The 12,693-nt window shown below is 42.5% G+C and overlaps 1 protein-coding gene across 1 annotated transcript in view; it reads left to right on the top strand.

Moving 5' to 3' along the window:
• The window catches only part of OSBPL11 (oxysterol binding protein like 11), a 242,558-nt gene that overhangs the window by 208,497 nt on the left and 21,368 nt on the right, over positions 1–12,693 (top strand). Inside the window, exon 10 of the mRNA XM_069224292.1 lies at positions 10,406–10,592. Within this exon, the coding sequence (XP_069080393.1) occupies positions 10,406–10,592 (187 nt within the window). The remainder of the gene's footprint in view (positions 1–10,405; positions 10,593–12,693) is intronic.

Genomic DNA, 12,693 nt, shown 5'->3' with positions numbered 1-12,693 from the left:
TAGGTGGACTGAACCATTCTACTTGCAGTACAATGTTATGGATTGAAGCAGAGTGTAAATGATACTCAGACAAACCAGTGGAAGAACAGAGCTGACCCAAGGGCTAGTTGGCTGTCTATCCATCTATCCACTGTATGTATGTGCCTGCCTGCCTGCCTATTTTGTAAATGTTTTTTGCTACGGATCCTGACAGACAGCTAAGAATAATTATTATAATTATTACAGTGCAATTCTTCGCCCACTAGGGTTTACCAGATGCAAAGGTAATCTGTGACATTTCATGTAACAAAATACCTGCTTGTACGCTTTATTAAATAATATTACAATCCACTGTTAAATACCTATTGACTTTTGTTTTTTAAACTTGCCTTTATTATTCGTTTTCATTGTTCATCATAAAAACGTAGACAAAAAAATAGAAACTAAAGGCTATTAACATGTTAGCCAAGTGAGCTTTGAAGGGTGCGCAAGGTGCGGTGCAGACCCATCCTCAAACCGATGGCAGAGGGGAAGGAGAAGGAGAGGAAGGGAAAGCCACTGAGCCAGTCAGTGCGGCAGTACAGTTCACAATGATACAAGTTCCAGAGATGGAGTTCCAGCAAAGGAGGAAGTGGTGGGGGGGTGTGAGGAAGCAGTCCACACACTCACCTCAGACGCACTCTATTAGGAAAAATGCTTAGCGACTTTATCATATGCTTTTCACAATCAATATATTGTGCCTACTTTATCATTACCTTTCATGATAAACAGATCAGATCTATGGCATCTGAAATATTTTTTCCTGTTGAATCAGTCAAGCCTCTTGCTGTTATCATGGTCACCATAACCAACTGAGACCTCCTGTTCTGAGCTTAAGCTTTCCCACAAGGCAATCACCAGCCGTACAGTAATACAATAGGCAAAGCAAAATACTCTCTCTCCTTAAAGGACCTAACAAGTATTCTGACATTGCATATCTTTCTGTACCCACAGTTTGTCAGCTCCAAAACCCTTGCTTACTATGATACTCTGAGATTATATGTAACAAAATATTTTTCTGTTTGCTATACAACAAAGTATTAACAATTCAATCTTAAATGCCTATTGAGTTTAACATAAGCTTTTCACAATCAGTATGTCAGGCCTACTTCCTTTATTTCAGCTTTTCATTATAAATAATCTGGCATATAAACTTTATCATTGACTTGTCACCATAGCAAACTCGGACCCCCACCGTATTAGTCACAAGACCTCATAAAGCAACCATCAGGTGTACCATAATAAAACTACAGATATGTATGAAATACGTTTTTCAGAACAATATAAAGTCCTTACTAATTGAGCCTAATAAGAATTACTGTAGTGCAAATTGTCTGTGTCTATGGTTTATTAGGGTGGGTTTCCAACACCAAAACCCTTGCCTACTTCAATAATCTTACCTGCCTATAGGCTTTAGAGCAGTGAAATACCCATCCACGCTTAAAAGCCCATTGCCTTTAAGACATGCTTTTGGCACTATGTAAGGGCTACTTGCTTTGTTATAACTTTTCATTATAAACTGATCACACCTAAGGAATTTGACATAACCTTTCCCAATGAACTGATAAGGCCTCTAGCCCTTGACAGTATGTACAGCAGAGACAAGCTTGAAGCGCACATAGGCAGGCAACCCTCAGGAATACATTTATAAAATTACAGTTGGCTAAACAGTACACAATCACCTTCTAAAAAAGCCTGACAATAATAATCATGTGAAATATAACTCCCAGGTTTGTCCAGTGGGTTACTGACACCAAAATCTTTGCTTACTGTGGAAATCCGTGACATTGCATGTAACCAAATACCTTGCTACAGCAACTAACAAAATCCCAAATCAAGCCCATAGCTGTTATCATTGGCTTGTCACCACATCCAACTCAGGCCTAGTAAACCGTTCATAAGTTTTCCCACAAGGGAACCACGAGGCATGCAGTCACAAAATTGCAAATGTATATAAAATTATAATTGTCAAAGCAAAATACTGTCTCTCCAGACGGCTTAACAAGGATTTTTACTGTGTAAATCTTTGATACACATTGTTCGCCAAAGGGGGTAACCAAAATCAAACCATTTGCCTATTAAGGTATTATGTGAGATTTCATGTTGCAAAATACTATCTATAGGCTTTGCTTTAGGGTCTGCCCCTTAATACCTATTGATTTTATCATATGCTTTTCACGATCTATGTGCCAGGCCTCCTGCCTTTATAGTAATGTTTCATAGCATGTTATCAGGGCTAATGCTTTATCATTGGCTTGTCACCACAAACAACTTATTACTAGTGTACCCAGTGTAAGCTTTCCACGGAGCATCCAAGAGGTGTACAGCCATAGGAGTATGAATGTATACAAAATTGCAGTTGGCAAAGTAAAGTCTCTCCCAAAAGAGCCTAATGAGGTTTATAGTATTGCATATCATCTTTCTCCATGGTTGTTTCGGTGGATATTGAACATCAAGACCCTTACCAATGACGGTAACTGGTGAAATTCAGTATAACAAAATACCTGCCTACAGGCTTTCGCACAGTTTCATAACAATTACTCCTTAAACCCTATTGTCTTTAACACGTGCTTTTCACCATGAGTATCTCAGGCCTACATACAGCTATAAACTTACAAATATGTGGAAACATATAGCTTGCAAAACAATAGAAAACCCCCCAGAGCATGACAGTGTTGCCTATTACAGCAATCTGTAAGATTACATGTTTTTAATTTTATAAAGCGCTCGAACGCCCAGGGACGTCTTGGCGCTACTGCTGCATGACACATGGGAGCTGAGGACTGATACTACTCATTGATTAAAAAGCCAGGTCTTAAAAGATTTCATAAATAATCACCATACCTGTCAGTAACAGGTAGCACAATGTGATAATAACCAATTGTGAAATGCTTACGTTTTTAACAAATGCCTTTTATAATTAATAAGTCAGAACCAACTGCATTTGTCATAACATTTGACAATAACCTGACCTGTGGCATGGGACGGGGACATAACATTTCCCAGTGCTCCAATTAGGTAGGGCATGTCACCATAACCAACGTAGGCCTATAGTTTTGGGCCTTCAGTTGAGCGTTTTACCTGGTCAAAGGCACGCTTAAAGTTGGTGCGTAAAAGGAGAGAAAGCTGGGTTGGAAATTGTTAATGCATCGTAATGTGAGTTATAAAGAAAATGTCCTTACAATTTTCTTTGACGATTCACTGCACGTTTGTGTACTGGAAGACTGTCAGTTTGTACTAGTGTTGTGGCAGCATTCCTTTAAAATGATTAGAAGTGACAGACTTTCTTTTTTTTTCTTTTTTGGTCTGTGAGTCTATTTTTCTTTTTCCACTTTGTAGATATTCTTTCCAAGAAGGGTGACCATTTGCAGAATACCTCTGTTAACTACAGCACAAGACAGATGCAGCATCTTTTATCGCCCACCTGCAAGGGTAGAACAGCTGTACTGTCCACTAATGTCCGCCCTTTGTAAATGGATTCCCACATGGTGTTAAATCATCCTTTGCACACATATGAAACCAGATGTGCGCTGACCGTTCCTGGGCTTCTTTTAACAGGAGATTGCTTGTGTGCTATAACTGGGACTGGTCAAATGTGCTAAGGTTGTCTTTCACTTGCTGCACCAGTTCCTGTGTCATGCCCAACCTCTTGTGTGCCTGGAGATTTCATGTCAAATTAAAGGTGCACGTTATGGAGTCCATATCCAGTAAAAGGTGGATATTATCCGGTATGGGTCTAATAAAATTTCAGCTTGCCATTGTATTAAATGTGCAAGGTATGATAGAAGGATTGGGTTTTGGGTATCAAAAATGGCATTGAAGGCTTGCTCATTGCATCAGAGGTACAATTTAAGGATTGCACATTGAATTGAAACTTCAAGATTGGAAAACTATTTTCAAGCCGAGTAAGATGGCTGGGCCTTGAGTGAGCTCTGCAGCATCACACCACGAGGGAAAAGATTTACCATGTCTCCATAGCATCGGATTACTGCGAAAGGAGGGAATGTACCAGAGGTCCTGCGGAGGCAGATGTTGTGGGTGAGGAGGCGACACCTGTAAATCTCCACTGATTCCACCTGCCTAGAGATACCCCAGATGTTCTATTGCTGCCTTGGTGATTCCACAAGACCAGGGATGTGGGACACCCCCAGGCTTCTTTAGATGGACTGCTAACTCCCTGTGCTGCGGTGTAAGCCGTCCTGCGCAGACACCAAACAAGAATACAGTCAGGCTGTGAACAGTGCATGGCCCTGCAAGAGGTCACTTCCGCGGCGCCCTGCCCAGAGAGCCATGCAGTGATGATAACTGCAGACAGCACAACAATTGTGTCATAGCTATGATGCTGCCTCTCTTCTGAGGACATAATTGATCAGATCCGATTGTGAGGAGAGCATTGATTGCACAGTTATGTTACATTATGCCATGATGCCTGAGGTTAGAGCTGAGTGGGGTCCAGGCCGCAATTTTCTTTGTTTACCTAGCAGAGAAGACCCCACTGGATGACCTGCACAGTGTACGAATTTCAAGTGTGAAACACTGCTGACCCTGTCCATTAGCTTCCCCTAAAGTATCTAGAAACACCTCTTGGGCCTACTGTTCCTATTGCAAAAGCTGCATATTCACCCTGGGAGGTACTGCAAACAACGTACTATACCCAGGCCTTCTTGTCCCAGCATGCCCTTTATTGAATAACCCTCAACATAGAGGATAGGAGATGCTAGACCATCAGGGTCAAAAGCTGATACTAAATTCTGGTATGAGAGTATAGCATTTCTGGGCACTAGCCATGCTTGTACAACCATACTTAACCTGCTATATGCCTTACATTTGGTGCCTCCTCAAGAGAACCATCCGGAGAAATAATGTTGACACCTTCTGGCACTCTACCTCATCAGGTGATCTGTCCTTCTGACCACGAAGTGCAGCCTGTGGCATAACAACAACTGGATGATCTGAGAGTGATGTGGCTAAGGCGACTGGGGGATCTTTTGAGATCTATTGTGCAGGCATATTCCCAACCATTGTTTTCCCTGAGAACTCCAAGTCGTCAGACCGCCAGGTTCATCAGCCCCTGTTTTCTAAGGTGCTTGCAAACCGCAAGGACAAAAACAAGACTTCATGAAGATATCTGATATTACACTGGAGATAGTCTTAACAGATTCCAGGGCCTAGCTTCCACTGTGACCCAACTGGACATTATGGCTCATGATATGTTTTCTGAAATGAAGTCCGTATGCACAGGTTTAGCATTCTTAAACAAACCACTTCATACAGCTTAAAGAGTAGATCACCTGGATAGTAGATATAACAGCACCCCTTGCTGAGGTGAAACATTGGGTACCGAAAGGCCAAGGCTAATGATTTGGAACTCCGCACAAGGTGAGACAGCAGCCACATCATTGGCGTTCCTGAGGAGGTGATATCATAATCTATGTTCTAACAAATCTCATCACAAGACGTTTGGAGATTCCCTTTCGGATACCACTGGAATTTCATATGGCACATAGGGAAAGGAGTTGTTTTCAGTTGCTGGTTCCCTTGCGTTAATCATATTACTGCCTGCTTCCAATGGCCCCAATGTACATGATTTGTACTCCAAATGGTGACAAAAGAACCGGCCCAATCATTTTGAGAGATGATCAGATTCCAATCTCTGAAGGCATCTGCTATAAAACAAACAGAAAAAGAAAGTTTCCTAGCACTATGGCCAGAAACTCACAGTAGTTTGGTATGACATCACGATGTGCAGAGCTTGAAGACCTTAAAGCATTCTTGGCTGAGTTTGACAATGACAATTTTGCTGACCAAAATCATCTGAAAAAGTCAAGATACCTGTTTGCATTATTGACCAAAGCAATATGCATCCGAACAAACACTAGTGACAAAGAGAAGACCCTCAGATGGGGTGAGACAAAATCATATCAAGACACTATAGAAAGACGGAGACAAGCCCACGTCGCTATTAATGTCATCCCGTTAATACTATTTCTACAGCTTGGCATTTGTACCTTTTAAATGCAATGTTCTTTACCCACAGTCTCTCCTTAGGCGCAATGTGTCTCAAACCAGAGACTGAGGACCATAGGCTCTTGATTTTGGAGACCTAGTCCACTAATAGAATGTGGCTGAGTCTGGTATACCTGCGAAAATGCACATGAGAGTTTATGGAACCTACGTTTTTGGCCCTGTCAGGCCTAGTTTCTTAATGTACTGCTTGCAGAGAACCTTGAATTAGCCTAAATTTGACAGATGGTGATATCTAAATTAAAATATCATGCGCTGGACAATAGGCTGGCCAACGTCCCAGCATAGAGATATACCCCCTACGATGTAACATCATCTTCCTACTCCATGTCACTATTCCTCCCCGGATCCTCATTTTCTTGACCCCAAAATCCTTTGGGCACTGTGGTTATACTTGTCCCCTCCCCACACCCTTGCAATCTTTCTAGATAAATATCTTGCTCTAGTGCTGTGGTGGGCGTTAATCGGCATAGGGCATGTTTCTCCTAGTATAAAGTAGATTCCTTGTTGAACCAGATGCAAACAATGATACATTACCTGAACACCAAACACATGGACGTGACAGAAAGCACACTGGTCAGAAGTTGAATCCCTGAAACTAAAGCGTGATTGGGTGGAAACAATTGTAAGTAGTAGCTGCTCCAAAACCTTATTGGTTTACCTCCTTCTATTCCAATAACAGCACAGAGAAAAGGAAGAGTTAGCCATCTTACTTTAATACACTCTACCCCACTGGTTTCTTAAACGCTACACTGACCCTGCAGGCCAATACGTGCCAGCATGGCCAGATCAAAAATTTACTTTGCATGCTGGCCCAATCTTAATGCACAGACACAGGGCAGAATTTCAGAATGGCTCTGTTCCGCAGTACAGTTCTATGCTTGAAATGCTCCCTTCTCAGCTGCAAGAATCACTGCTTACCCAAATGGACTCTGTGATGATTTCTTACATCTGGAGCAGAAGGAATCCCAGATTGGAACCTCAGAAGTTCACAGTACACATCATATCTGGAGGCCCCCACCTCCCTATCATGTCGAAATATCACTTGGTTTATCATCTTTTGTAACTGGCCTGCTTCTTGCCAGGGTCACATGATCCACCATCTCCTCAGATGTTCAAAGGCTGTCCTCTCAATTTATACATTTAAATCACTGGCCTGGGACATCAGTAGCCCAGTCCTTTGGTCACTGGGTGATGCCTTGAAGTTGGCACATAGAAGGTTAAAGATATATCCAGTGGTGCATTGCACTGCACCCACCTGGCACACTGCAGAAATACAAGTGGGCGGGAAGCTTCTCAGTTGAACAAGTGATTGGAGAGTAAGACAGTAACTGCAGAGCAGTTGCTCAGCGACAACTCACTCAAATCTTTTCAGGCAAGGATTGTACACCAGAAGATTGGCCCTCCCTTCTTTTGAGCATTGACAAAGTTGTGAGAATCAAAATTAATACTTCTGAACTGTAAAATATTACGTTACTGAGCCCTGTTGAAGTTATGAAGAGAACCACTGTTAGTCCCTTCCCACTACTGAAGGCGTGAGCAAAGAGACTGGTGCATGAGTTTTGGTAACGTCTGATATTGCAACTGTACTGGTCACTGATATGGGATAGACATCCACAGGTCAGTGGGATCAGACTCCCGCCCTTGGCACACCTGACTATACTGCACAGTGACAAGGATGTGGAGGAGGTATTCTTGAAACGTTGTTAGATACCCCCTTTACTTACAGTAGCAAAAATATGTATCCTAAGGCCTTGGCTTCACTCACAGTAGACGACTGACTGGTAGAAATGTGCCCTTTGATATACATCCTTCATGATGGGAAATAACCATCACACATTACCTCACAGTCTACACTGTTGACACTGCTGTAAGCAGGGTCTAAAGCTTGCATATGGGGATACATCTACACCTCCTTTTGTGGGGTCATATTCTGCTTCTTCCTCCTCTGCTCGATAGAACCATTTTTATTAAAGGAGCGCATGGATTACTGCCCACTACATCCAGCTCCCTGAGACTTAACAATAACATACTATGCCCTCTAGGACCTCACATGCCCTCGTCAGACATGGTGTCCCATTAAGTCTTACACAGACAGACCGTGAACACACAACTCCTCAACTCCAGAAGTTGGACAGTAATATCCCCATAACAGTGCCTAATTTGTAAGTAAAGAGGTGCCGGTGCTCAAAGCCCTTCTCTTAAAAAGAAGACTGCTGTAATTAAATCTGCCAGCAGTGAATACTGAGGCAGCGTAATCCTGAAGCCATCTCAGGCCTCTTTAATCCATTTACGGCCACCCCTGCCCCTTCAGCTCATCCTGCAGCTTTCTACTTTTTCCCTTTATGGCGCTTTTTCATTTTTCCTTCTTCCGTCTTTCCTATATGTGTCTTTTGCTCGCAGAAAATGCTTGAGGCAGAAGAATAAGCCCCGGCCCTTACAAATAAGTGCTGGTGCTCAGCACCGGACACAACAAGCACAAATTAAGCACTGCCCCTTAATTGGAGTGGAGGTAATGATCCTCTCCCTCAATGCCCTGCTATGAAAACCTCCACTAGATAATGAGCTTTACATGGCCACCACTCATTAACTAGCACATACAATTGAGGACCCAGAGTCTTACCACGTGACTATTGATAGCCTCTACCAAACCACCTGAGTATAATGCACGTGCATGGGGCTTAGGTGAAAGTCCGCCTTTGTAAAAAAAAAAAAAAAAAAAACAACTTCTTTATCTGAATCATTTAAGTGACATGAATTGGGCAGCACCAGTGGAAACTTCATAACCCTGTATCGAAGACGGGTGTTGGGGGGCTTCTAGATTGTGCTGGTGTCCGAGTGGTTTCGTTTAACTCTTGATGGGCTTAATAATGGACATTCTTCAATAACTGAGCTGATGGGAATGGACAGCACACTGTTGGTCTTTAGGGACGTGAGGCTTTTTTTCATCGTCATTTGTTGTCGTTGTAGTTCTCTGCTGTCCAACCAATCAGTAAATTCATTGAACCTAGTGTTTAGCTCACCTTCATTTTATGACCTTGGAATGCATCTTTTACGTCAATATAATCTGTGTACGGTCATGACTGTGGATCTGTTGTTCCTTTCTACTACAGTGTACGTGTTCTGACTTTAGAAATCTAAAACCTCAGATATAAAAGTTGCCAAAAAATAAAACTTCAAGATTTGTGTCCGTATTATATCTAGAGTGAAAGGTATGGGTTGCAAACGATATCTGAAGTACACAACATTGACCCACTTTGAATCACAAGTAAAAGGTATGGGTTGCAAATTGTGAGATGTGTAAGATAAAGGTTCCACACTGTGTTATAGGTGCAGAGTATGCGTTAAATGTTTTATGAGATGGTGAGGATATTTCCTGCACATTGTAGAAGTTGTGTGTTGCGAGTTACACAACTCAAAGGAGTATGGTGCACATCAAATACACAGAGGGCATTGTTTGCCCATTATAAGGCTTTCCACTGGTAGGCTTCCCATTAAAGTACAGAACTGTAACCCACAGCGAGAAAATAAAGAAAGAGAAACATTTTCCATTTTTGCTGAGGAAGGGTCTACCCTCCAGAACCAAAATATTGCACCTCATACAAGGATGCCTTTTATTCATGGGCACCCCCAAAAAACGGGATGTGGCCAGTACAGGTTTGATAGGAGGTGATCATGCCAGGCACCTACAGTGTTCCGTTTTGGTTTAAAATAATTTAAGCATGCTAGAGCTACTGAACTTTGCGCTAATTCAAATCTGATGTTGTGACTTGTAACCCTAGCTTCTTAGTTCAGTGAATCGTGCGTCTGCTTCATCAGTGATGGGACAATTATTAAATGGTAAAATGCACCATACAGGAAAGCTGCTGCATTGGGTTTGGATTACAGCCAAGATTTCCAATCCCTCTTTCTAGGTCTAGTGCTCTGGCCTGTTGCAATCTATCTGTGGGCTTTTAACCACGCCCACCTCACGCCCATCACTATCACTCGTTCCTGGGCTTGCCTTTCAAAAATCCTTTGTTATCATTGGTAAATGCTTTACGTTTGTCCCTCTTTGGGGCAGTTTTGTTACCGCCTTGGCCATCAACCCTATTACATGAATAATTGCACGTTTGCCGATACGTTTGACTGCAAGCGACCCGCTTTTTCCTTTTGTCTCTCTCCCTCAGGCTCATGCAGGCCGTAGCGCTTTGAATTGGCACACTTATGTGAACTGTTTTTCTTTTAATTTTCAATTTATATGGCACGAAAAGTCCAGTTAGGAATTTTCAATGCTAATAGCTCTAACTCGCGCAAACGCGAGACCCATTGCTTTGCAAATGCTTGTTTTTCTAACTGGCCCTGCAATTCTTTCCTCTGCCAGGGCTTTTGTGTCTGTTGGAACACGGAGAAGAGTACACCTTTTCTCTACCCTGCGCGTATGCCCGCTCCATATTGACTGTTCCCTGGGTGGAGTTGGGAGGAAAAGTCAACGTGAATTGTGCGAAGAGCGGGTATTCTGCAGCCATTACGTTTCACACCAAGCCTTTCTATGGAGGCAAGCTCCACAGGTAAGAGCCATTATGATCGTGTTGTGGCGCAGTTTATGAAGCAAGGAATCCTGTAAAATGTAAATACTACCAGGTAGCTCGGTTTGTGTAATGTGTTGGTAAATTCAGTTTGTGACGGAATAGTAACTTAACAACTGAATGAAACGCTTTTATACAATATCGCCACCTTTAAACTGTACACATTATGGTGTTTTGTATGCAAACGGAATATTTACGAAGCATTTTTCATCGGTGCAACACAACAGGATTTGAATAGTTAGTACATAGTCTGTTTGATGTGCCTTAGAATCCAGACTAAAGCTTTCTGCAAAGCCTTAGCTGCCGAGTAGGTATACTGCGCTTGAAGCGCTATACCTACAGACTCGGTCCACAAGCACACACATGCATGTAGCATATCTTAAATGACATTACTTTCTCCTAGACGAAGTCAGCAAGCTGGTGTGTTGATCTGCAGCTGTGCATTTTAAGATGGCTGCTCCACGTAGAAACGTCACCAGTTTGAGTACTTCTACCAGTTGGTGAGAAAGGAAGTGGGGACATGTGAACAGAGTAACGTTTCTCAGTGCAGTTTTTAGATAGGTTTATAACATTACAGCAGGGCAGTATTTAACTTCGTTTCCCCACAGTTCTTGCCGCTAGGTGGGCAGCGCCTGTGGTTTGTGGTGAGTCCAGATAAGATTTGGGGCACAGTAGTTAATAAAAGAAGTTCCTTTAGAGCACAGGGATGGAGGCAAGGGTGTTCTGCTCTTCTGTGGCTTTATTACATCCAGTGCACCGGGGGTGCACCCTTTTCGTTTGCCTCAAGGCCCCATAGTATTGCAGAAGGGGCCGCAGACGGTTGTGGAGCTCCTTCTGCAATACCGATAGCGTTGCTTCGCGTGTAGCGTCCGCACCATCTTGAGAGGGCATTCTGCTAATGGGAATCACTTTGCTTCAGGACTTCGCCCTATTACTGACGCGTAAGCGCAGAGGACAGCAGGCCCTTAGAAGTACTGACATGTGCCACAAAGTGGTGGTGCTCTGTCAGTGTGACCGTTGAGGTCAGCCCTCAAAAGTGAGGATAGGTTCCCCCATGGGCCCCCTCAGGCACCCCCCTACAGGCAGGTGCAGTTACTGCACCAATCTGCCAGAGGTATTTCTGTCCCCTCTTTAAAGTGTAGGCAGCATAGACAGTGGCTTCTAAACAGCTGCTCAGTTTTTTTGCTGACTCTGCTGCCCTGTGGGATGCACATTCATGAGAATAGGACGAACTGACCTGATCTGTGCCAGGTGCACTTTTGGAAAGGTACATCGTGGCGGAAACTGTCACAGTGCACCCTATGTATATTACAGTCCTGGTACTCTGAGCCTAATTACCAGAAGAGCTAACCTCCTCAAATGGAAAGCTACACAGGAAGTTAGCCTCTTAGCTGCTGATACGTTTCCCATCCTAGTGCTGAGCCCTATTTTTTTTTTTTTTTTTTTTTTAAATGTTTGGGGCCTTTTACACTTTGACCTTCATACCTTTTTTCCACAAAAGGTATCCTGGCTAAATGCGTGCCCATTTTATCCCCTGTCCCGGGGATTCTAAAGGTACCCAGGGTTAGTGGAGTCACCTGAAACTAACTGTGCAAATAACCAAAATATAGCAAAACATCTTTGGTTGTTATTATTGTTTTTTTTTTTTTTTTAAATGGGGAAACCGGTGGGCAAGCGTGTTTAATTTTTTTTGGTCTAAAAATCGCATCAACAAAAAGTTTGTTGGGAAAATTACTATCTTCGCAGCATTTAGGAACAAGCAGAGTTCCAAAACATATTTTTTTAACCATAGTTTCTACATTTTTCCAAGTGATGATTATGCTTAGTTTTTATGGTTTACGCCTATTTGCAGTTTGTGAAGGAAACAGATGTGAAACCAGTTAGTGAACCCATGAACTATTGATTCCTGAAAAGTGGACAAAATTCCGAATTTAGCAAGGAGACCTTTGTATAGGTATCTCATAGTTTTCCCAAAGAAACTAATAGTTGAAATAAAAAAATAATGAAGATACATAGTGATCATGCAGCTATTCATATAGTAAAATCTAATAAATGCAAACTGGTTATGAAGGAAACATGAGTT

This window comes from Pleurodeles waltl, chromosome 3_1, assembly GCF_031143425.1.
Source record: "Pleurodeles waltl isolate 20211129_DDA chromosome 3_1, aPleWal1.hap1.20221129, whole genome shotgun sequence".
NCBI lineage: Eukaryota > Metazoa > Chordata > Amphibia > Caudata > Salamandridae > Pleurodeles > Pleurodeles waltl.
This window is presented reverse-complemented; position numbering and strand designations above follow the sequence as displayed.